Source organism: Festucalex cinctus, chromosome 11 (assembly GCF_051991245.1).
Source record: "Festucalex cinctus isolate MCC-2025b chromosome 11, RoL_Fcin_1.0, whole genome shotgun sequence".
Lineage (NCBI taxonomy): Eukaryota > Metazoa > Chordata > Actinopteri > Syngnathiformes > Syngnathidae > Festucalex > Festucalex cinctus.
In genome coordinates, this window is record NC_135421.1 from 16,005,676 (window position 1) to 16,032,638 (window position 26,963).

The 26,963-nt window shown below is 38.3% G+C and overlaps 1 protein-coding gene across 1 annotated transcript; it reads right to left on the reverse strand.

The window, feature by feature from the left end:
- Nucleotides 1-6,813: 6,813 nt before the first annotated feature.
- Nucleotides 6,814-26,963, reverse strand: LOC144030405 (insulin-like growth factor-binding protein 2-A). Its single transcript, XM_077536677.1, has 4 exons — nt 26,581-26,963; nt 14,036-14,169; nt 10,072-10,212; nt 6,814-7,210 (listed from the first exon to the last, which is right to left on the reverse strand). Exons 1-4 carry the CDS (start codon nt 26,939-26,941, stop codon nt 7,052-7,054), a joined length of 795 nt encoding a protein of 264 aa, XP_077392803.1. The 5' UTR covers nt 26,942-26,963; the 3' UTR covers nt 6,814-7,051.

The following is a 26,963-nucleotide window of genomic DNA, read 5'->3' on the forward strand; positions in this document are numbered from 1 at the left end:
AATTACAACACACCTATTTGTAAATGTCGCTTAACACGCACGACAAATTGAATACAACAGTGTCTTAAATATAATTTGGTTATCACCTAAATTAAAAAAAAAAGTGCATAATTGCTCAAGATTAATCTTACAGCTGCACAACGAATGCATTTGATTCCTTCTGATTGGATTGTGTGAATTTTCGCCACTGTGTTTTCCTTTTAGTTTCAGTCATTGACAAAATGTAGTTATCGTTATCGTCTCAATGAATGGCTTGTATTTTCGTTATCGTTTCATTTTTGTCTGGAAAAATTATTATCGCGACGACAATATGACGAAATATTTTGTCGACGAAATTATCACCAGAATACAGCATGCACACGACACGAATCATTGTACCCGTTGTCCCCCCCCCCGTCGTGTTTATATCACCACCGGGTTAGTAACGGGTAACCCGGTTTTATTTTATATTAGGGTTTTTGCACATTTACATGTTTTGTCAGCGTTATTGACTGCATGTAGACGTAATAATTGAAAAATAACGATTTGAATATGTGATACGTCCAGGCACTGCCTCGATCCCAGCGCCCGACCCCTCCTACTTACCACTATCATAACAATAGCAGCTTGCACATATTTCAAATTAGCCACTATTGATATTGCGCCAAACATTGGTGGCTATCATGAAGTCGAAAAATCATTCATGTTGTGCTCACCTTTTGAAAGGTTTCCTCTGGCGAATATTTTGTTGACAGGGGCTGTGCAAGCCCATGCCTGGGACCTCCGCTACGGCAAAAAAACAACAATAGAAGAGAAATAATACGCAACCGTCTTTTGCAGAGAAGCTCGAGTGGTTGCAGAGCTGATTTTTTGTTTTTGTTTTTTTTGTGGGAAAAGCAGCGAAATAGAAGAGCGATTACCTTGTACAGTGGACATATTCAGGGCCGAGCCACTTGGCCCACCGACGAGGGGTCTCCGACTACATTATCATTAGATACGGCATTAGTAAGACAGCATGACGGGAAGGCAAGGAAATCTGCAGAATAGAACGACTGCAGCTTAGTTTTGGATGACAAAATTTGACGTCAACTTATGCACCGATGATGTCAGCAATAAGTTGAAGTTGGATTCGCTGTCAGTGGTGAGTTTGGCAGGGTTTCCTTTGTGCTTCCTGGTTTGGTTTTTAAACTCACACTTCATACTCGGTTAGCACAGTTAATGACATTTTTTTTTTTTTTCCTGAATACATAACACAGTCGGGATGGATTGACACAGTACAATTGGTTCTCATCAATTTGGTGTTGTGAAATGGACCGAGGAACGGATGAAGGGGGGGCGGGGGGCGGGTATTTGAAATGGTCAGTATTTGGAATGACAAGAAAAGACAAATAAGAATAAAAAGTCAAATTATTCAAGCGAATATCACTGTGTAATATTTATTCAACTTGTAATTTATATGTACTCTTGTAACCTTTGTCTTTTTTTTGTTATGGCAAAACATTTATTTAAATAAAGTTATGTATTCATTTACGCACTCGGGTGAGATTTTTTTTTTCTCTCTTTCTGGTGTTTACTCTTAAAGGGATACTAACTCATTGAGCCATTTTCAGCGGTAAAAAGTTCAGATTTTGTCTATAATTAATAGGGATGTAACGATACCGGCAATATCGTGAAATCGTGATATTAAAACTGCTGCAATATCGTCGTCGTCATGTTCACGTTATTTAAATGAAACACATCTGTTAAAAAAGTCGAGTTGATTTGCATTTGTGCAGTTTTAACACCCTCTGGTGGCTAGTTTTTTTAGTGCAATTTAATTTTCATTAGGGATGTTTTGGTCCTTCTATGTTTAAAAAACAGTTGGCTCAAAAATAACCCAAATTAAGTCAAGAATGGACCAACCCAACTTTTTGGGTTAAAATGAAGCTGCAAAACAACCCAAAAAATTGCTTTGCTTTGTGGGTTATTCATTTTAACATAAGTTTGAGCTAATTAAATGAATAACCCCTAGAGAAACCCAATTTTTTTGGAGTTGCTGCGTGGGTTATTAATTTGAACCAAATAATCTTATTCGGGTCACAAATAAGCTGACCCAAATTTTTGAGTTATTTTAATCTAAAAAGTTGTATGAAATAAAATTAGTAACACACAAAGTGACACAGTTTTTTGGGGGGGTTGTTTGTTGGTTATTCATTTTACCCATTTTTTTTTTTTTTTTGGGTGTGTGTGTGGGGGGGTTAATTGCATAACCCGATTACATTCGGTCAAAACTCCCAACGAACCTTTTAAGCTATTTAATTTAAAATGTTGGGTCAAGTTAAATAAACGACCCACATACAAGCACACATTTTTAGGCTTGTTTGTGGATTATTTCTTTGACCCAACTGTTTGGGTTAATCGAATAACCCCAAAAGTCCCTTTTTTGACACCATTTGGTTATTATTTTTGATCCAAGTGTTTTTGGAATGCGTACTCTTAAAACTGCTGGACAAAAAGTGGATGAGCTGTGAACTTGGCTCATTTGTACTCAACATTCCGTGTTATTTTGTTTTATAAACAATCCAATTTTTTTTTTTTTTTTTTTGGTACAAACCAACCCAAAGTTGCGTCAAATAGTCCCAAGTTAGTAGGTTGATCCAAATTTTGAACTAACTACTTTTAGAGTGTAAAATAATGTTTACAAGGGACAGAAGTCATATTTGTGACTTTCAAAATGGTCTTTATTCCTGTAATATTAAACCTTCAAAAAATCCCCCCCAAATCTTAGCCCCAGGAAGGCAACTAATTTGTTGTAAAAATAATGCTAAACCGTGAGGGCTCATAAGCAGCCCGAGATTGTCTTGAAATGCACAGTTTAAAGTGGATTGATCCCTGCAGTAAGCAGTGTGTAATCTCCTCGGCGAGAAGCTGATAAACCTCTTAGGCTCGAGTCTGAGACATCAGGGCTTGCCCACAAAGGATATCATACACTACAGCATGCAGGATGTGACTTTGGGAAGCCTCGCCTGGGGCCAATTGCAGCACCATATAGTAAAAAAAAAAGATTACACAGGAACAAGGAAGTCATTTAACACCAGTTTCGACTTCAAGGGGGCCGTGACTGGATCCCCGTTCCAAAGATGGAGATTTTGTAACCTTGATCTCCCCGAACCACAACACTTACACCTTCAATGCAAAGGATAGACACGAAGCTTTCTGATCATATATTTTTTGGTTGGAGGCGAGTGGTACTAATCTTGGTCTTGCAAGATGAATTCTCGCGGTATTTGTGAGTTCACTAACTCCGGAGCATCCATCTTGTACCGAGCCCGTTGATTTCTCACCTGCCAGACTGATATAGCGCTTCACTCACGGCAGTTCTCCGCAATATCCATCTGGGACCGCTCCACGGTAATTTGCTCGGGAAAGGCGGGACATTCTGTTACAATAATTCGAGCTGATTGGACGATGCGGCATTGTACGCGTTTGTTTTAACCAATCACGGCCACGGGTGAGAAGTTCGTCTCTTGAGATCTCCCGAATCTGTTGGAATTTAGAGGTTTCTGGGGTGGGTTTTGTAAACCATGTGGTGTTTAGTTGGTGCTGATTTCACTTTGATTCATCTTTCTTTCCTTTGACCTTTCCTCTGGTCTCCTGACCTTCTGAACTTCACAACTCTGGCGGGACTCTGAAGCATCCGGTTAAGGTGAAGGGTATGGAATTTTTATTAGGTTTCAGGTGAAAAAATGAGCACAAATTCACACGATAAGATAAGAAAGCCGAATGAACAATTCTGAGCTCAAGAAAAAAAAGAAAGAAAGAGGCACAATTTGGGAATTTATAAAGTGGCAAATTTGGTACTAAAAAAAAAAAAAAAAAAAAAAAAAGCAAAACTCAGAAACACTTGATGGGTAGGTGGGAACCGCAGACCCAATTATTTATTTGCGTTCCTTTGACATAATACAGTATGTCTCCCCTTTAGAACTAAATGCCCAGGCGCAGGTCTGGATTTGTACGAGCAGAAGCAAAAATATGAGCCTATAAGAGGCACCCCTAATTATTGAATAAATTTGAGGTCTGTCTTTTGTCAGTCTAGTGTGTGAAAGAAAACGCAACATGGTTGAGCACGATCAAGCAATTATGCCGGAAAGGTCTTGCAAAGGCGCTTTCACATTTACCAGTTTGCAAAAAAAAAAAAAAAAAAGTTGTGGTTTCATTTATGAAATAAGGTGTGTTCACTCCGGTTTGAGTTTGTGGAAACTTGGATCAACGTTGTTGTTGATTCCAAATAATCTTTTGTCATTCCGAATCTCATTTGTCAGTCTCCGATTTTTTTTCTGCAAGTAATCCCTCGTCATGTCACCACCTCATTCATGAAAACAAAACACACACGCACACCCAGGGAAATTACATTGACGGGTGCCAGTACACAAAGCACTGGGTGCACATTTAATACAACCACTGCAATCACATTTGTTTCAATTCACGTTTAATTAATTTGCGCATCATATAAACAAAGCAAGAAAGGGCAAATGAAGATAGTTGCTTGTTTGGCTTGTGTGATCAAGTTCAAGTAGCACAACAGTAATGATTACAAATACACATGATGAAAGTTCATATTAGCTACTAATTATCGAATGACTATTATTGCTTCTGAAGCTGATGAAATTGTATTCATTCATTGAAAATCAAATAGGTCACACAAAAAAAACAACAACAAAAAACATCCGGTCTCGCAGTTTCCCACAGTTGCAAAACCTTTGAATGTCTTTTAGCTCATTGTTTTGAATTTCCTGCCAGCAACTCCACCTTGGTAAACGTTCAGCACCGAAACTCCGGCCTCCCCTGCTCTCGTATTTTCAATTCATAAAGATGCATTTGAAAATGGATCATCTGTAAGGGTTTTGCTTGGGATTAGCTGGTTAGTGTTAACTAATCCTTAAATTGAACACCGCTTCACAACCCAAGTTCAATCATCACTATTTAGTTGAATATCAAAGTGTCGATTGAAACTCCAACAATTCTTGGGTCAAATCCCAAGTCTTTAACTCCCAAGTCCAGTCGACAGTTTTGTTTTTCTTTTCCTTCTATTAAGCCAAGTTATCAAAACAGTGGCGGTCAAAAAGGCTTTCAAAACCCAAATCCTGCCAATATTTGGCCATGTGGACATGCAAAAACCCCGATTAGGCCACTTGTTAAATGAGCCAAACTTGAATGTGGCGTTTTCACGTTATTTGCTGTCTCTATGACAAAAATGGCGTAGGCTATTATAGTTTTGGAATTTTTTATTTAATTAGTTTTTATTTTGTTTTGAGTTTTTTTTTTTATAGTTAGTTTGAATCAGTTTTCAGGGTGGTTCCGTTCAGCTTTTATTTATCTTTAGTTATTTAATAAATGCTTAGTTTTAGTTAGTTTCGGTATTAGTTTTAGTTTTTTTTTTAATGTGTATTACTTGTGTGTAATATTTAAAAAAAAAAAAAAAACAGCATGGGAGTGACGTCATCTGAAGGTGCTGCTTGATGGCGTCACTTCTGTGTGACACACTTTCAAACGTCCTTATTCCGGTTAACAAATAAATCTACGAAAATCTAAAAATCTACTAAAAATAATCTACTAAATAAATCTATTAAAATCACTAAAATTACATTTAAAATCATCCCCAAAGGCTCATGTACTAAATTAATTTCCAAAGACTATAGCTATAATTATAGTTTTAGTTAGTTTTGTAAACATAAAAGATAGTTTCAGTTTGTTTTTTGTTTTTTTAAAAAAGCATTTTCGTTTTTTTTTTATTTTTGTTCACAAAACTGTGTTGAATTTGAGTTTTTTTGTTAGTTTTAGTTAATTAAAATAACCTTGGCGTGTATACATTTATACACACATAAACGCACATACATAAGTCTGTGCGTCTGGCGCGCAAACCACTGGAAATACACAAGCAAATGCCTTTTATCAACGTTTTAAAACAAGAGGAGCAAATGACGTCTATTTGTGTTATGATGTCCGTGTGTCGGGGATTAGATGAAGATCGATGCCTACGGAAATAACTCTGACTACTCGCAAATGTAAACGGGTTATTCTAAATCTTTCATAAACCCGAATTTTGACCTGAACCCAGTCAGTGACTCAAGTCAACTTGAGAACCAAAACTACAAAAAAATAGACGGCAGTACTGTATCATCTTTTTTTGCCAGTGAAAATGAGTCAGTTCAACTGCGTGATCTTGACTAGGTACCGAGCAGTGGAAAAGATGCTTGAAGCGATACACCACTTATAAATTATTTTGCAGTACTAGATTAGGCATTGTGTACAAAGAATAAAAGTGCAAAATACCTCTGGCATCTTATTCCCTAAATTTTGTTTGAAACCGATTAAGTATCAGAATTCAAACGTACCGTGAGGGACGCCATGTTCCTTGTCACGTGATCGGGACGTATCCCGTGCGTAAACCGAAAGCTGCCTTCGCTCATTTCAATGGGAGTTTGCTGACGTAATTGGCAAAAAAAAAAAAAAAAGACTGTGTTCGATCCCAAATACTACGCCAATTCTGTTGAGAGTAAAATCCTCAGCACGTCCGGTTTCATGTCATTCCGTGTGGGGGTGGGGCAGTGGCCACTCCTAATGTGGGCTAAAGCGTGCTTAGCACACGACATGTAGCTTAGCCTAGCAGAGTACAAGTCACCCCGGATGTTTACCGTCCACTTCGACTTGCCGGCGGCTGGATCTGCCACTTATATCCGACTTTCGGTTGGAAACAAATCTTTGGCGAGTCCTCCGTGGCTGCTTTTGAAGAAGTGTTTCTTTGCTGTAAGGCGTAATTCCACCTTTGATGTCCGCTGTGGGACGTGATAATTCCCCGTGAGTCGCCTTGTTGTCATTCAATGTGTATTTTACGCATGCGATACGTCACGATGGTCACGTGACTGTCCAAAAGATACGATACTTAACGCAAAAATATTCATCAAAAGTGCTTTAAAATCATAATCGCTCAACATAAATTGGCAATTTTTCCAGGGAAGGGTTGAGATTCACCATTTCACAGAATAGCTGTCTAGTTTTTCACAAGTCTTGTGTTCCTTTAATATGCACTTTATTAGCGGAAGGCTGTTGCTGTGGGTGTCGCTTGGAACTCTTCCTGAAGCTGCTTACAGTTGGGATCCCCCCTGACTTTAGGCGTCGCTGGAATTTCCACCCCGGTGAATGGGTTAACGCACCAACACTCACCCCGCTGGCCGTTCGTGGAGATGTTACACTGGAAGGAGAAAAGAAAAACATTTCAGACACGTCGGATGAGTGAGGAGGGGGGAAAAAAAAGAGGGAGGGGTAAAGCCACACAGTTGGATATTGGGGGTGTGTTAATTAAGCGTAAGCACAGGGTGGCTTGAGGAGTGGGTGTGTAAGGATGTGTGTGGCGGGTGGGCAGCCAATTGGATTGGGTGGAACCCGCCTCGTCCAATAACAAGCCATCTGTAGGTCAGGCCTCCCGCTTACAAGCCACACATGCACGTGACTCACTATTTACCACAAATAACCGTCCAGGAACACCCCCTCCCCTTCCCCGCCCCACCCGTGCGTCCCCAGCTGACCTGACGTCTACTCAGAAAGCAGGTCGTGATTAAAGTGGACACAGTTTACGCCGCGCGCCCAGGGGTGGTCGGGAAAGGGGTCGAACCAAAAGAATGAATGGTGGTGGAGAAAAGACTTTCCATTTTCTTCCTTGGATGAGAAAGAACAAAAAAAATGACAGTTACAGTAATTGCCCCGCGACAAGGAGGGACAAGTCCAAAAAAGGGACCCGAGTGTTGAGGGATGTACAGTGTTCATCCCTGGGAACGGCAGAAAACAATGCCGTTGTTTGTGACCAGTGATGAAAATTGGCCGAGTGGTTGAGAGCTCCGCTTTTAAGCGAACGCTGGCATCTGTTCAAGATCTTCTTTTCCGCTCGCGAGGAGACACTCCATAGGTGACCCCCCGTTTGTCCTTCTCTGTCACATTTGTGCGGACCAGACGAAAATTCAAATTCAAGGCCCCCGCCGGAAGCACAGTTTGTTCCCCGGCTGAACAAAAGCCTTCCCATGCAGTTCGCCAAACAGTTGTAATGCCTTGTAACCTTGCACTTCACGTTGCATGCTGACATCTTCCGATACACAACTAAAGTGTGTGTCTCGTTGTTTGGACAGCGTTGTTTTTCCTAGCGACTTGTTTCCCTGCCAGTGGGAAGAAAGGAAAAAGCCTATAGAGTACAGTAGCGGACCCAAAACTGTTGTGAGGCTTTTTCACACACATAGACCAACCCATTCATTGTGTGGGTGCTACCGCAATGGCTAATGCGTACAAATGGGGGGGGGGGAGTGAGTGACAATTTCTGAAGAAATTGCGTAGGAATGCTGAATGCAGTATCAGAGAGCTAGTAATGATGATCAGTTTAATTTATGGAAGTGGGCGTGGAAAGTGGGACTTAGAAAAAGTTAAATGTCAGTCCCATTGAAAATGAATGGGGAAAAGTTCATATCTAACGTTAAATTGTGTGAGTACTATAAATGCTGTGGAATCAGACGATATATTTCCATGAATGCCTGAATTTTTGAAGCAAGTGGAAATTTGAACGGTGTAAATCGGAAGTATTATGTGGGAGTTATTTGACGGCAAAAAAATGCTATAATAATTAGTAAGAATAAAGAATCTCAATAACATATGTTTATTTGTATATTTCAGCATTCCCACAACTAGGAAAAATGCAATTTCTGGAGAAATTGCGTGTGAAGGCTGTGTGGCTGAATGAAAATGGTGGAATGATATTGATTGGCATGGAATGATACAGAATCACTTGGAAAGAGCTGAAAAGTTGAATGTTGGAATGGTTTGAATCGGTGAATAAATTACAGCAGAAAACACAAAATAGGGTAAGGTTTGAAGAATCAGGTAGGGAATTGAGTACATTTTGAAGAATTTAGTCGGGAATGGACTAATAATCATCCCTAAAGTGAAATCGGTTAAATGTTTTGAATGTCACTTTTTTTTATTATTATTATGTAAATGTGAAATACAGAATCTGCCATTGGGACTGAATTGTGAATAGTAGGGTACAAAATCCGGAATTCAGGAAATCAGGTGTGAATTCTAGGAACATTGTAATGAATGGAATATGTTAAAATTGGAATGTCAAGAATCCGATGAATAATGTGAATGGATTAAGTGATGAAGAATCAGTTAGTAAATGGTATAAGGTTTGAAGAAACAGGGAGGAAATGGACTAATAATCATCTCTGAAGGGAAAGGAATGAGTTACATGTTTTGAATATCACTTTGAAATGATGTAAATGTGAAATGTTGAAACTCCCATTCATTGTCAATGGGGGAAAATTGGGTACAAAAATCGGAAATTGTGGGTAAAGCGTGAATATTTGGAATAAGAAAAATGGAAGCAAAAATGGCGTGAATATTTGGAATATGTTAAAATTGGAATGACAAGAATCGGATGAATTATGTGGAAGTAGATAGATGCCGTAAAACGGGCGCAATAAAATTAATAATAAGTTAAGGCTGTGGCCTTCACACATAAAAGGCAATAAAAAGGTATTAAACCAATACAGTAGAAAGGAAAAACTGGCAGGAAACATTAAGTGGTGAGACAGTCCGGAACAGGTGTGTTTGGAGTAAGAACGTTGTTTTTGGTATTTCTAACAAGAAATAAAATCTAGAGTAGCCTCATTTCTATATGTCGGCTATAAGAGTGTCAAAATACACTGAGGCATCAAGGGTGAGTTAGACAGGAATATACCCTGTTTTTTGGGGGGGCTTATTGGGTTTTGTCAGTTGTCCTGTCCACCAAATCAAATCAAATCAAATCAAATCAAATCAAATAATTTGTGTTGAGTCTTAGCCCCGTGTGTATTCGTAACTTTGAATCTTGTTTTTACGAGTTTTTTTTAGCTTGCCTTTTTGTGCCTTTGAGATTAAATCGCTGTTTTTGAGTGCAATCCTGTCTTGCTTCCCTGCTTTTTGGATCCCCAACCACATGCATCAGTGACATTTTCGACGAATGAGGGGGTACACAAAGGTCACGTTATACGTGTGTAAAATGGTGACACCGAGAGTCTGACCACAACTCACCTGTTTCTGGTTATAAAATCCAAGCTGATCGCAGTTTGGAAGTTTGAGCTCATAAAGGATCTGTAAAGCGCCTCTGTTGTCCTCTGAGGTGACTTTGGCGATCTCCTGAAGGAACACGTCCAACTCCCGATGGCAAGCGTTCTGGACGGGGAAATTGACAAATTGACATCAAACATCGTCGACTTGTTGAGTTATTAGGGCGATGTGATCTTCTTTCGACAAAATTAAATGCGTTTATATATATATATATATATATATATATATATATATATATATATATATATATATATATATATATATATATATATATATATATCAGCAGCATATGCGCTCCAGCCGCTAATATCAAAGGTGCAAGTTTTGGGTGGAGACTTTTTGACACCTGCGTATTCGTCAGAAAGTGAGCAGACATACATACTGTACGCTGCTCCTATATACACGAGCGACGCGTGCACATATAGACGCATACTTTGAAACGTACAGCTTTGTGTCTGGATGTAGTGAGTGGCTTCAAAGAGATGGAGTCTTGTGATCACTTGGCTCGGGATGAGACGGAGGCGCACAGGAGCAGATGACTCGCTCATCTTATTACGCTTTCGTGTTCACTTTATAGCTCATCAAACTGGAATCAAATTGTTTGGGATTTTGCCCAAAACGGGCTGTTTCGTTCGGCCTCGAGACGTTTTTCATATCGTCGGCGTCATGACACAATATTAAAAGCACATTTATTTAAAAAAAAAAAAAAAAAAGTTAGTCGTATCGAACATTTCGATAAAAGTAAGTTAAAAGGATATTTTGACTCATTGAGCCGTTTTCAGCAGTAAACAGTTAATATTTTGTCTATAATTAATGTGGTAACTTCATTATTTTTCATGTACGGTTAATACCTTTAAAAAGTAATTTTTCGACTTGCTGTTGACTGATGATGACATCACCTTTTTAGTATGAGCTCTTTTTTTGACAATATTGTCACCTTTTTTAAATATTGCCAACCTCCCCACAATATCGTGATAATTATCGTATTGTGAGCTTCATATCGTGATAATATCGTATCGTGATATTTGGAGATCGTTACAACACTAATAATTAATGTGGTAACTTCATTATTTTTCATAATCATAATTTTTCTACTTGCTGTCGACTGATGATGACATCACCGGTGCTGAGGAAGTAGGTAACGGCCAATCATGGCTCAGTTTGTTGACCAACCACAGAAAACAGGTGAGCCATGATTGGTCGTTTCCGACTTCCTCAGCATGGGTGATGTCATCATCAGTCGACAGCAAGAGGAAAAAATAGTTTTTAGAGGTATTAATTGTATAAAAAATGATGAAGTTATCAAATTCATTGTGGAAAAAATATGAACTTTTCACTGCTGAAAATTGTTTAATGGGTCAAGTAACCCTTTAACTTATTTGTATCGAAATGTTCGAGATAAGTTACCTTACTTGTATTGAACATTTCGTGTAATACGCTTAAAGTCCTGGTCATATTTACAACTGGTGGGAGGATCGATCCAAATATTGACATTATCGATACCAAGCCAGTATCGACATCGGATCGATAATGGTAATAATTTAATGAAGTTATTGTTCGTTTTCATAGTACAAACTGTTTTTCCCCCCATAGCTCAAATGAATTACAACTGGTTGGAGGATCGATCCAAATATTGACATTATTGATACCAAGCCAGTATCGATATCGGATCGATAATGGTAATAATTTAATGAAGTTATTGTTCGTTTTCATAGTACAAACTGTTTTTTCCCCCCATAGCTCAAATGAATTCCCCTCTTTCCCATGATGGATTAGGCTCACTAATATTTGTTTCAACTCACCGCAAGTCGTTACACTCACTTCCATCCGACTGGCAAATCACATTGTAAAAAAAAAAAAAAATTACTGTAATAATAAAAAATAGTACAGACAGTGTGATGCCTAGACGGGATGCGGTTTTCCCCCACTAACCAGGCTAACTCCCACACTTGGGCTTACAACTGTCTGCACGGCATTTCCTGGCCCACTCGAGTTTTGCCGCAACACGCCGACACATTTTGTCAGGCAAAAAAATAAAAAATGACCGCACGTTTACAGTGCAGTCGTGCGGCGCTGTTGTCGGACTGGGTTTCAAGGGTTGTAAATATATAGCAGAGCGACCCAATTCCAGATGTTGGGCCTATTCTACTTGACAGTATGTGGTTATACAACTGTCAATATCTTGCTCAACAATTCTCTGAACCGGTCGCACTGGCCACGGAAGCTGGCTATCACTCCACCACATCCAGCCAAGCTGCCTCAATCTCCTTTTTTAGCAGAAAAGAATCTCCGTTAGTGAAAAAGCTTCAGAATTTAGCATCACTAAAATCGTTTGGGGTACCGACTTACGACTCATTTGGGCAATTTCTCTACTTGAGTTTGTCCAAAATGTGAAATTGTCCCCCTAAAGACTTTTTTTTTTTTTTTTTAATTACGGTAGCATAACTTAATGACAATTAAATTGCACAAAAAAACTAGCCACCAGAGGGTGCTAGAACTGCGCAAATGGAAATCGACCTGACTTTTTTTTTTTAACTCATTTGCTCCCAATAACGTGTAAATACGTTTTTTTTAATGTTCTAAGTGTCCCAAAGACGTATTTATACGTTTTTGTTTTTTGTTTTTTATACTAGAGCATACATAAGGCTTTGATGCAGCCTCTCAACTGCAAAGAACGGTTGCAGAAATGGTAGTTATTACAAACGGCCAGCAGGTGGCAGCAGAGCACCATCTAGGAAAAAAGCTCAATTACTTACAATTTTAAATAGATTTGTGAAAACTGATGAAACTTAGCTCTCTTCTAATGCTAATTGCCGCAAAACGGAAACAGATAGAAACATACTTTTTGTTCCTAATGAAAGAAGAGACTTTAATCTTTCTTTTGATAGATTCCATGCTTTTATAGCAATAGAACACAATATTCTGTCGGCCTTGCAAAATCAGTCAAAATCCAGTAAAACAGCCGGGAGCGAACGGGATTGCATCTGTGAAAATGGCTGGGAGTGAATGAGTTAACAAATGTGTCGCTTTTATATATCATGAACATGGCGACGACGATATTGTGGCATTAATATCACAATATTGCCCTTACCCTTGTCTGTTTATACTCTCAGCAATGGTAATTAGTAGAGATGGGAACTGTTATGGCTGGACAGTGTTAATTTTGGCAAGAAAGTTCCATTTAGTTTTAGTTATATTCTTTTGACTAAAATTAATGAAAGTTTTAGTCATAATTTAGTCATCTGATTGTATTTTAGTTTTAATCCAATTTTAGTCAACGAAAAAAAAGACCAATTTTTGTCGACCAAATTGAAAGTTTAGTCGATAATTTCCTTCAGCATACATTTCAACTCTTATACAGAAAGGAATAGCGCAACTATTTGTAACTAGTTTAACACGCAAGATACATTTCATACAACGGTGTCTTTATTAATTGTTTCAAAGAAATGTCGAACTGACAATAGTATAACTTAGTTTCCACCTAAATAAAAAAAGTACATAATTGCTTGAGATTAACCTTACAGCTGCACAATTAAATAAATACAATTAAATAAATTAATTAAATTCCATTAAATAAAGTCATCCCGTCTGGTTGGATTGTGTGAATTTTCGTCACCGTGTTGTTTTCAATTTAGTCATTGACGAAAATTGTCAGGCAATTTTACTTATCGTTATCCTCGATTTTAGTTTTCGTGGGAAAAAAAAATTACGTGACGAAAATTATGATGAAAATTTTTCGTCTACGAAATTATCACTGCTTGTGAAGTCCTGTTTTGATAGATTTGTCCACCCAATTCTGGGTTTTTCCATCAAGACACTGGTCAAAATGGTTGCGGTTTTGGTCATGCACCCCACCAGAGTGGCCTTTCCGTTTGATTACAATTAGATCAACTTTTGTCTGCTGCTGATGAAGTGCTTTAACGTTGACCTTATTAAAGGCAGAGTTCGTCTTCATCTTGGTTTGTTGCTGGTGGTGATGTTGTTTCCTCGCAGATTCCTGCTGCCAAAACCAAACATCTAAAGGAGGCGTCTTTACCATCGGATCTTCACTTCCAAGCATGTCTGCGCAACAAAAACAAACAAAGCGAAATTATATATACAAAATGTAGCATGAACACGTTTACAATCGACAAACGGATTTTTAACTCGTTCAATCCCAAAAACATGTAAACACGTTTTTAATACTTTGTCCTTCACTCCCAAAAACGTGTTTACACGTTTTTCATGTCATTTGTTTTTTTTCATACAGAAGGCTTTGATGCAGATTCTTGCATGGAGAGGTGGCTTAAAGCAATGGTAGTTTAAAAAAAAAAAAAAAAAACGGCCAGCAGGTGGCAGCAGAGTATAAGAGATCAACCAGGACGTTGTTGCAACCAGCTTTTTTTTGGCAGTGTTTTCACCAGGAATGTATTAATGATGAAACTTAGCTATATTCTAATGCTAATTGCTGCAAAACGGAAACAGATACAAATGTACTCCAATCTTTCATTTGGTAGGTTCCATGTTTTTATAGCAATAGAACACCATATTCTGTGGGCCTTGCAAAATCAGTGAAAATCCAGTAAAACCGCCGGGAGCGAAGGGGGTTGCTTCAGTGAAAACGGCTGGGAGTGAATGAGTTAATAGGGAGTCCAACACGCTAATAAAACAAACGTTACAAAACCAATTAGTCCTTCCCTACCTTAGCTTGAGGGCATTTTACAGGCTGTGATTTGATTTGCATGTATCACATAAATCTGACATCCCCTTCGCATTGCATTTCTTGCCCTCTCACGCACTTTTTAGCACGTAGAGTCGTATGGGTGAGGCAAGGCAACCTCGACAAAATATTTGCTGCCTGGAAGCACAAACTGTACAGTGGGTCAAACGTTGCCAACGTGTGGATTTAAAAAAAAAAAAAAAGTGCTTCGGCATTTCTCAGTTTGATATAGAACACAAAGTGAAAATTAGTTAACTAATATAGGATGTATTTTTTTTTCTTTTACTTACATTTTTATTTTATTAAAAGTAATAGAATGAACAAATGGGAAGCGTATTGCATTCCCTTGGAAAAAAAAAACTCCTGTTTTTTTTTTTATGTTTCTCTGAATATTTTTTTCTGTTTTACTGAATATTTTTTTCTGTCATTAAAAAAAAAAAAACAGAAAAAAAAACAAGTGGACGTTTTGTTTTTGTTTTGTTTTTTTCCCCAAAAAATAATAATAATTACTTACTAATTTTTTTTGAGTGCAGTTTGTTTCTGTCACCCATTCATTCTGGGTGTAATTCCACTCTTGGCCACTAGATGGTGACACACTATTTTGTTTGATGCGGTGCAAATTTTGAAAGAAGAAGAATGTGACAACAGGAAGTAGTTTTTTTTTCTTATGAATATCATTTAAGGCAAAATCTTTTTCTTAATCCTGCTTTTTACGCCTACAGAAAGTGATGTTTGTATATTCACTCGAAATCTTTCATGTCTCGTCGGAAATGTTAACATTTAAGTTAAGCTGAATGGGAACAGGATTTCGGTAGGTCTATTTTTTTAAATACATACACACATTTTACTGATACAGGTCATACGGTTTTGTTTTGTCTGTGATTGCACACTTCACAATTTTTTGTACCAGTATCCATTTTTGTCAGCGTTGTAGCGTTCATCTTGTCTTCTTTTAAATAGGTTGGGAGTGTTTTTTTTTTTGTTTTTTTCAAACAAAAAATTTATTTACTGGAAAACAAGAACTTCCAACCGTTTTTGTCCTTCAATGTTTTTCTATATTCCCATCATTTCCTTTGCGTAAAAGGTTTCAAAATGCAACCGAATTGGGCTTGCGATTCGAAGAAATGTGTGATGAACGTACACAAAATTGGTCCATAGATAATTATCTAATGTTTACAAGGAAGTGGGTGGGGTTGACTCTTCTGAGTAGTTTCGTCTTGAAATCGCAATACCGGTTTGAAACATGTCTCGGTCATGGCAAATCAGTTGGATTTTACACGTCAAAACACGCCGCGGATTTCTCAACACAAAAACCAGACGAAGATCTTCTCAGGTCGGATGAAGCCGCTGCCTCGGGGTTCCACCTCCACCAGCATCATCATCTTCATCCTCCTCCTCATTATGAGTTCGAGGAAAAACATCACACTGGAGCAGACGTGTCATTTCAAGAGAAAGAATGCAAGGTCGGCATTTATTAATAATGGCAACAACTTGGCAACGTGTAACGTCTCCACAACAATATCTTTTTATTAGCACCACTCTTTCATTATTTAGTGCGACGAGGCACAAACAGACTCTGCAAAGGTAAAAACGTTGCTGTGAGAGTCACGCATAACGATTATTTAAAGCGCTATGTTTCCTAAGCTTTGGGGTTTATTCCATGATTTTCTTTGACCCTTATTTTAATTTTTTTAGACTTTTTTTTCTTTTCTTTTTTTTCCATCAATGTAAGTGGAAAAATAGACCGATGTTTTTTTTTGTTTGTTTGTTTTTTCAGGGCTGATAAATAACAATTAGTAGTAGTAAAGGAGATCGATAACCAATATTTGAAACCAATATTAAATTTCAGTAAAATGGAAAATATTGGCGCCAAAATTTTTTATTTTGAATCTTAGGCAATGTACATAATAGGGGTGTTAAGAAAAATTGATTCGGCAATATATCGCGATATTACAGCGCACAATTCTTGTATCGATTCAATATGCGGCTGGATCAAAGTTTAAACATCAATTTCTGATGGAAATAATCAACAAAAAGTCTTACTTAGGGTTTGGGTTCACACTCTAAGCAAGGAAGAAAGTTATATTAATGCAGAGCTTTTCAAATAGTGGGGCGGGCCCCCCCAGGGGGGCGGGAGGCTCCATCAAGGGGGGCGCGTTTGACCTCGGAGAACATGCTTTTTTATTTTTTTATTTAGATTTTTTTTACTGTCCTAGAATAAAGTGCAATTGCACCTCCACTACATTAGGGGGCAGTGGTGTTCTCATTATTGGCAGAGTGTGCGCAGGGAGCATTCGCTCGGTTTGCACTGAGCATGCGCACTTTGCACACAGCATTAAAAAAAATAAAAAATAAAAAATCCGCACAAATTATTTTATATTCTCGTTTCGGGGTTAAAGTTTTTTGTTGTTTTTTTTTTAATATTGTGCTCCTGAGTTAATGTTGGTGATCAGTTTGAATGCATTATTATTTATTGATTTTATGTAATTTTATTTTTCCGTATCATATGGTTTGACATGGTCAGTCAAAAAATGTTTATAGTTTAATTAATGGATTTAATTTTATTTTTGAATTTCAGATGCACTTTAAATCTTTTCCGTTACAGTTAATAAAGCTATTCTTTCTTGTAAGTTGCTCTATATTTATTTCTTTTTTTATTCTCTTATATGTTAATACGGATACAGTGTTATGCAGAGGTGTGCTTATGACAATTTCATAGACAAATGATACCATTTATAGTCGCGTGGGGAAGCACTGTATTAATGGAACATTAAGTCTTAATATTTGATTTGCAACCTGTTTGTTAAATACTGCGACTCATAGTTAGAAGACTGAAGTTTCAGATAAATAATACATTTTCATACAAATATTATGTACAAGTTGACTGATTAGCATTTTCTAAATTTGAGTAAAAAAAAATCGCAACAAGCGACTTATAAATTCCTATCGGGATTAATTGGTACTGAATTGAATCGTCAGGTACTAGGCAATTCACACCCCTATTCACAATGTTCAAACCTTCATAAATTTTATAAAATGGGTACATTAATGTAAAAAAAAAATGAATGGAAAAGTGCACTAAAAAAATCTGCGATGCAGCGAAAAGTGAACCGCGTTATAGCGAGGGAATATGGTAATCGGTTGGTCGGGTTTATTGAACATAAAAACAAACACATCACAAGTATAAAATACAAGTTGAAGTTAAAAAAAAAGGAGAAAAGAAAAAAAATTAGCTCTTTTTACTACAGTCTTACTACAGCTGTTCAGTGGATTTTTTTGGTTGTAAAAAAAATTGACATGGTAGGGAAAAAATTACTGCAATTCTGGAATCAGCATGCCAATTTCCGTCCAATCGATCAATCACGCTGTATGACATGGACGACGTGATCTTCTGTCGCGGGTGTGGCGCCACGTTGGTCTACCTCACTACTAGTGTTAATTTTTTCCGCCATTTTTAAATTTCGTCTCAGTTTTAGTCCAGGTTCAATCATGCTTGTTAGTTTTTACCATAGTTAGTTAAGCTGAACCCGTTTTTATTTCATCCATTTTTAGTCGAGTATAAATCTAGCATTTTAGTCTTTATTTTTTAGTCCAAGAAAACTCACTTTTGTCAGCAGATTATGTTCAACAATTCAAGATTTTTTTATTTTTTTTTACAAAAATTATATAATTTCCATCTTGTTTTTTTATGGACTACAATGTCCATAGATTTTAGTCCAGTTTTTATTAGTCGACGAAAATGCATTTATGCATTTATTCATGACAGTTTTAGTCTAGTCTAGTCTAGTCTAGTTTTAGTCGGGTGAAAAATGTGTGTTGACAAAATTATTTTTGTTTAGTTTTTGTTAACGAAATGAACACTAATCACGACTGATTGCCGTTTATTCGCTTGAACATAAATTCAACGCCAAAACCCGAGAGCAAACGTTGCAAATCAGCTGCAATCAGACTAACGATGAAGTCGTTAAGATGCTGACAAAGCAATGCTCAGCTATCTGCCGCCGGCTATGTGGCATGTGCGTGTGTCTCTGGGTTGGTGTGTGCGTGTCTGTAATTAGGCCTGCAGAAACAGAGGCAATCCTCTTCGGTTGTAAATTGAACATGCCTGAGAGGGACAAGCAAACCGCTGAAGCGATGACAAGCAAAATACGTTAACGTGAAGCGCGCTCGTGTCTACTTTGGGAGCAAGTGGCTGCTTGCATGGTGTGGATGGAGGAAGTGGAAGTCGCTCTCTGCGCCAAAGAAGCTCATTCTGCTCTTAATTAGATGTAATTAGTTTTTGCCAAGGAGGTGTCAAGTTCCAATTTGTCTCGGGCGTTCAGGAAATTAGGACAGGCCTAAAAAAAGATACATGAAACATCATAATTTTCGTCAGAATTTTTTTTCCCCAGACAAAAATTAAAAGAAAACTAAAATAGAAGCAAAAGAATAGAAGAGAATATAATAGAAGAATTCACTGAGGCGATAACTATAACAAAATTGACAATTTCGTCAATGACGAAAACACAAATGAAAAAATACAAGTGTCGAAAATAGGGATGCACCATAATATCGGTGGCCGATAATTATCGGCAATTATCGACCAATTTGACGTCAAACAGATAAACCAGATAACAAATAAAGAAATCCAGCAATAATTAGAGACATGCCACTTTGGTCCATCTGTTGTGGTTGTGGCTCATATCAATAAAATTCAGCTTCATGGTGCGTCACATACATTGAAACATTATGCAAAGTTTATACAATATTTCAATGTATTTGTTAGACTTATAGTATGTTATGTTCTGGAGTTGGATCCCAAAAGCGCAGACACAAATAAGAGTTTTAACAGTTTACTCGCATAACATCAAGAGGTGTAGTACAAACTTGACTAGACGAGAAACAACGGGAATGTATCAAGAATCACGAGACGCTAAGCTAACTTGGGCCGTGGCGTTGCACAGAGGAACAGAGGTAATAATCCGACAAAAACACACACTTCTCAGTCAGGCTTATATAGAGCGCGAATCGACCTGACTGGTTGTGGCTACACATGTGGGAAACAGGACTGCCATGGAATTATCTGATTGGCTGTTGACCAGCTAAAGAGATGAAAGATTCTTGACATCACATAGCTTCTGACATCACATAGCATCTTACCATTTGAAACTAGATGCTGTTTACATCAGTTCAAAACAGACACTTGACCTCACAGTCATGACCCAAACATAAACCTTGCATGGCCCAAGCATAACCCTTGCATGACCCTAGTCATAACAGTAAACATAACACTTACATGACCCTAGTCATGACAGTAAGCATAACCCTAGTCATGATAGTTAGCATTACCCTTGCATGACCCTAGTCATGACAGCAAACATAACCCTTGCATGACCCGAGTGATGACAGTAAACATAACCCTTGCATGACCCTAGTCATGACAGTACACATAACCCTTACATGACCCTAACCCTTGCATGACCCTAGTCATGACAGTAAGCATGACCCTTGCACAACCCTAGTTAACATAACCCTTACATGACCCTAATCATGAGAGTAAGCATAACCCTTGCATGACCCTAGTCATGACAGTAAGCATAACCCTTGCATGACCCTAATCACGATAGTACAGTAAATATATATATTTGTTTTAATTTCAAGCTATCTGAAGTATTACAAATATTACTGAGATTTAATTTCAAACAAAAACAGAAGGTGCAAAGAGTCAGAAGCATCTATGAAAATTTCAATAATTAGTTCCCCGATTTTTTTCCCCCCTGAACACTTTTTTTTAAAATGGATCTATTATCGGCCGTATGATTTCTCAAAATGGCCGATGCCGATATTCGTCAAAATGCCAAATATCGGCACCGATAATCGGCCCAGCCGATAATCGGTGTATCCCTACAAAATATTCACTTTTTATTGCTGGAAATGCTCAATGAGTCAAGTATCCCTTTAATATCTGGGTTACAAAGAACAAACAAACAAAAAACGTCCCTTTGCAAAAGAAAGAAAAAAAAAAAAACAGCATGAAACTGAACATGCAGTGAGCGTAATCATTTGTGTGATTAAAAGCCAACATTTGAGTACAAGAAATCCCTCGGGCTTTATGTTGTGGACAAATTTGCTTTTTGTTTTTAATTACCGTTTGAATGAGAAAAGAGGAGGGCTTTGCCCTTGTATTCCCGGAACTGCAAGCACAAACGTGTACTCATCCGGACTGAGCATTGCCTATTGAATGCACATAACCATACATTCATTTGTAGTACACAGACGCCGGTGAATAAAGCAAGTCTGAGCAGGGGATGATGACCTGAAGGGGCAAAGGTTGTCTCATGCTTCTTACACAGCGTGACGGCACAAAAGGTACAATAAACACGGAACGATGGCGTGATTGTCGTTAAAGAAAAATATACGTTCCCACCGCTGTACTATACGTGCAAAAAAAAACAACAACTCAATAAACTACCGACTGGTAATCACAAGTATTGAAGTAGGAATGTTGTCATTGTTATAATCCTAAGGGAGCACACGCACAGATACACGGTAAAAATATACGTATTAAAACTGTCAGCTGAGAGCAGGGCTATTATCGTTTTGGAATTTTTCATTTTAGCTCGTTTTGATTTTGTTTTGAGTTTTGTTTTTAAAATTGAGTTAGTTTGAATTCGTTTTCAGGGTGGTTCTGTTAGTTTTTATTAGTTTTAGTTATTTAATAAATGCTTGGTTTTAGTTAGTTTTAGTGTTATTTTTTATTTTTTATTTTTATTTTTTTTTATACGTATTACCTGTGCACAATGTTTAAAAAAAACACCATGGGAGCGACGTTATCTGAAGATGCTTTTCTATTGGCTGCTGTGTGACACACCATCAAACTTCCGTCCTTATTCCGGTTAATATCAAAATAAAAATAAAAATCACATTTAAAATCATCCACAAAGGCTCATGCAATAAATTCATTACACAAGACCAAAACGAAGGATATATTTGCTGGGTTTGTAAAGATAAAATGTAGTTTGTTAGTTTTTGTTTTTTTAAAAAGCATTTTCGTTTTTATTTTATTTTGTTAACTAAATTGGATTTTGACTAATTTTGCAAGGCCCACAGAATATTGTGTTCTAATGCTATAAAAACATGGAACCTATCAAAATAAAGATTAAAGTCTCTTCTTTCATCAGGAAAAAAAGTATATTTCTATCTGTTTCCGTTTTGCAGCAATTAGCATTAGAATATAGCTAAGTTTCATCAATTTTCACAAATCTATTTAGAATTGTGAGTAATTGAGCTTTTTTCCAACATAGCCCTGGTTGATCTCCTTTGCTCTGCTGCCACCTGATGGCCGTTTGTGTAATAACTACCATTGCTTTAAGTGTCCTCCTCAGGTCAGAGGCTGCATCAAAGCCTTCTGTATGCTGTAGCACACTGATTCTCAACCCCGGTACTCGAGTACCCCGATCCAGCCTGTTTTCTATGTCTTCAACTGCCAACACACCTGAGGATCGATATCAGGATTCATATACCTGTGTTGGCTGTGGGAGACATGGAAAACAGGCTGGAAGAGGTACTTGAGGTCTGCGGTTGAGAACCATTGTTCTAGCATTAAAAACAAAACGAAACGTACAACGTATAAATACTATTTTGGCAATATTTAAAATAGAACGTTTTTATACATTTTGAGGAGCAGATGAGTTAATATTCATTGCTCTCTGGGTACTTGTTTAATTTTGAGTCTTAAAGTTCGTGGCAGAGTCGCACGACATTTTGAATGGGACATGGGGGTGGGATTAAATAAGTTTTTTCTTATTCCCACTCCTTTTCAGGCAAAATTGGACTTTATCTTTCTATTTTCTTATTCTCTCTCTTTTTTTTCTCTCTTTGTGTGACCTGACACAGATTGTGTGCTTTGTTATTGCCTGAAACAAAAATAAAAATGAAATGCCACAATTGCACGTGTGTAAATCAATAAATACCCTGTGGCATTATGGGAAAATTTGTATTTAAAATGTTTTACATTTACCAATTCGGTGGTTCGAACGAGTCCAAAATTCTGGCATGGATTTTTTTGTGCATCCTGCTCTCATAGACATTGGAAAACATAATTGGAAAAAAATAATATTAAAAAAAAAAATAAAAAATCCTTGCAAACTGTTATGATATGGTCCGAATTTGGTGTTAATCGGCGAAAATTGTGTCAGGCGGGCATTTCACCGCGCATGCAAATATTGTTGAGTTTTCTAGCACATTAAGGCCGTCCAAAAGAGCGATTCCAAGCTGGCCTTCACCTCATGCGAGGACCCTAATAAATCACGCTTAAGAATAGGGAAAAAGTTTGCGGCAAAAAAAAAAACATGGAATGGTTTGATGGCTTGATAGCTGGGAGTAAACGGGTCGAGGTGAACGATACCGCAGTGATTACACTGGCAGCCCAGTGCGCAAAAACCGTCCCTCGGATTGTGAACTCAAAGCACCCCATTCTGAAGAATGGTGTTTACTCACGCAATTCTGCTTTTGAAAAAAAAAAAAAAAATGAAAACCACGACATAAACTACACAAACCTGCGAATCCGAGGCTTACAGTGCAGTCGAGTTTTGAGGTGAATAGCGTGGAGGCATTTACAACAAGACAGCAACCTCAAATTGTACATTATATCAGCAGTTACTCACTGAGCCAGCCAAATCAAATAAAGTGAACAGAGGACAAACCACAGTTCTCCCAACTGATCTTCAGCTCGCATTTTCGTAGATTTTTTATTTTTTATTTTCCACGCAAGTCGGACAGGATTGTTTTCAACGCTGGCAAGCGCAAATCACCGCAGTTACAGTAATTGGCACGGACGATGCCAGCTGTGAGGTTAGCCGAGGTCCCGACTTTGGTATTGTATTTTTTCCCTCTCCGATTGACATGTGCATGTGATTGGACGTGGAGATGTGGGATAAGACAAACAAACATGAAGCGGTTGAGTAAATCCACTGAACAAACGTCATTTCGGCCTGTATTGGTGCCGCCGCAACATTGCATTCTTTTTGTTACTTTTACACTCATTAACGGTGGCACTTGAGTTTCTTCTGAACATGGCTATACTACAATTTTTTCTGTAATATTAACTAGACAGTTATTGTATTGAGTGAGAAGACAAATGATACGTCACACTATTGCTGAAGCGCTAGCTTGCATTCATTTGACTTTTATACTAGCAAAACGTGTTCCTATAGCAGAGTAGCAAACAATGCTAAATTAGCTTAAGATAGCTCTGGAGCAAGTACACCTCACTTGTCTTTGTTTTTTCTTAGACAATGATTGTATTGAGTGAGAAGACAAATGATACATCACACTCTGTTGCTGAATACCTAGCTAGAATTCACTTGACTTTTATGCTAGTAAAACGTGTTCCTATAGCTTTGCAAACAGAGTAGCAAAACATGCTAAATTAGCTTAAGATAGCTCTAGAGCAAGTACACTTCACTTGTTTGTGTTTTTTGACTTTGTGATTGTAATGAGTGAGAAGACAAATGAAACGTCACACTCTGTTGCTAAAGAGCTAGCGAGCATCCACTTGACTTTTATGCTATCAAAATGTGCTCCTACAGCTTTGCAAATAGAGTAGCACAAAAAATGCTAAATTAGCTTAAGCTAGCTCTGGAGCAAGTACACTTCACTTGTCTGCATTTTGACTTAGACAGTGATTGTATTGAGTGAGAAGACAAATGATACGTCACACTCTGTTGCTGAAGAGCTAGGTAGCATCCACTTGACTTTTATGCTAGCAAAACGTGCGCCTATAGCTTTGCAAACATAGTAGCAAAACATGCTAAATTAGCTTAATTAGCTGGTGCAAGTACACCTCACTTGTCTGTGTTTTGTCAGATTAGAAAAATGTTTTTTTAACGCCTGAAGCTAGCCAATTTTTAGGTTTAGGGTTACGCTAATCCTAACCCAAAGTCAGCAGTAGAAAATACAGTTATCCATTTCCCCATGTAGGGATTAAAAGTAAAAAAAATATTTTTTTTTTAAATGTGAGTACATGTACCTGAAATATCTAGTACAGCAAAGGAAGTATTTGTACTTCCCAATGCCACACTTCAGTTCCGTATGATTGTGACTGTACAACATTTGGGTCGCCATTAATAAGACGCTCATCTAAAAATATGGTATAGGACGATTTGTGCAAGGTCTGTAAGTAATCAAGTAGAAAATGTGGATTGTTAAAACCGTGTCTTGGCTGCTTTTGAAACCAGATAATAAAACATAACAACAACATAAAATGATAGCATATCGATCAAACCCCTGCGACCCATGCCAACAAGTATCTTTCACCACACGCATTCTCATGTATTTTCCCTACATTGTAACTTGTCACAGCTGGCCTTGACGACGTGTAATATTAGGGGCATTTAAGGACGCAAAGCTCTCATTCTCTCACAAGCCAATAAATGTACTCAAGATTTAGCCCAGGTTCTATGAGAACCAGATGCCTGGCCCAATTGGACATCAACTTTATAGTTAGGTGGAGATGCAGGCTCGACACATCCAATTCAAAACTTGGGATGATGAAATGTCAAACTTCATTCCACGCTGTTTAATTGAAGATGTATAGATAGAAAGCATTCCGACAAAAGAAAGGCCAAGAATGATGCGGTAGCCCGGTAATTGCTTCCGATTGGTGTTCATTTGGATGAATTTCCAAGGAGCAGTTTGTCAAAGAAAGCCACCATTTTGGTCGAATTCAAAACAAAATGGCCAAATTCCTGTTCCATTTCATGCATGGGTCCACCAGGCTCCTGTAATGACAGACACTATGGACCCAATTCCGACTGCCGCAGTTTTAGTGGGTCATGCTTGGGACCCCTCACGTACAACCAGGATGCACGCTCTTACAAAAACAGTACAAAGTAAATTATGTAGAGTAAATTTGACTCTATTCAGAGTGGGACCAAATATTTACACTCGCAAAATAAAGAATTGTTTTTTTTTTGGTGGGGGCGGGGGACCTCAATGTAGGAACAGCCAATCTACTCCCTGAGCCACGCAGATCCTGCTTTTTGCTAGTATGTCGCTCATGTCAGCCTCAGCTGATTCCATGATTGCTTGGAAATTTTCCAAGAATCCAAAACCGATGTCTTTGGTCTCTTGGAGAACAGCAAACGGTAGGAGGGGCATAGCTCAGGTGGCAGTGTGGCAGTCTTCCAAAGCTGAAGGTCGTGAGTTCGAATCTCAACCCTTGCTTGAGTGAATTTTATTTTATTTTTTTCCCATTTTACTCTCTTCCTAGTGTAAAACTTAGTTTACTCTAAAACTGAGTCTATTTGGTCCCTATCTAAATAGAGTCAAATTTAATCGAGAGTCAAATTTACACGACAGAATTTACTGTGTGGTAGTGTTCTGGCACAAGGCCCTCCAAAAAGTCGTAAATTGACACACCACAAATAAGAGTTGTTAACAAATGGTGTGAATTGACATGCAGACTTGAATGTGTTCTATTCTTGTGGCGTCCGTACGGCCACTGTACGGAAAATGCACCACGTCCGTTCCGCAGTCATTGTGAATTGGGCGTTACGTCTTCTGAACTCTCCCTCCACTTTCTGGTCTGCTCTCAACTCCCCTTGACCACCTCCAGCTTTTCGTCCGATGCGGTTATAAAGACCACAATCAAAATGTAGGTTCAGATCAGGATCTCACGATACGTAGCTCGTTTACCTGTCGATTGAGTGGAACTACCCGTTAAAAACGCCAAACGATGTCACCGGATTTACCATCTCTACTTTTTACTGTTTGTATACCTTGTAAATATTCACCATTTGTATCCTGGAGGTCCTGATTTTCTGGAACATCTGTATCTGTTTGTTGTCCACATTGTCCCAATCCTTGAAGTAGCTGCTGCAACGGCGCGTCGGTCTCAACGCTCGGGTAGCACCTGAGGCCACTGGAGCACCTGGGTGTGTAGACCCCACACAGCTCCCCTTCCAGTCGGGCGCACACCGGGCAGCAGCCGCAGCCTGGCTCGCGCACTAATTCTGCGCACAAGGAGGTCACCTGGGGACACGCGTCCAAAAGCTCGGCCGTGCAACTCGGACATCGGAACATCAGATGCCCGAGTGAGATTCCGGCGAAGGAAAGAATCGCCAACAGCAAGCAGTAGGCGGTATGGAGAACCATTTTTAATCAACGTGGCATTCGA

What these genes read in the sequence shown, in the direction of transcription:
- LOC144030405 (XM_077536677.1), bottom strand. Translation starts at nt 26,941, where the DNA reads ATGGTTCTCCATACCGCCTACTGCTTGCTGTTGGCGATTCTTTCCTTC. An exon ending in GGACCTCCAGGATACAAATG is followed by an intron (nt 14,170 to 26,580) that starts GTGAATATTTAC and finishes TTTGTTGCGCAG; the next exon opens with ACATGCTTGGAAGTGAAGAT. An exon ending in GATTTTATAACCAGAAACAG is followed by an intron (nt 7,211 to 10,071) that starts GTGAGTTGTGGT and finishes TTCTCCTTCCAG; the next exon opens with TGTAACATCTCCACGAACGG.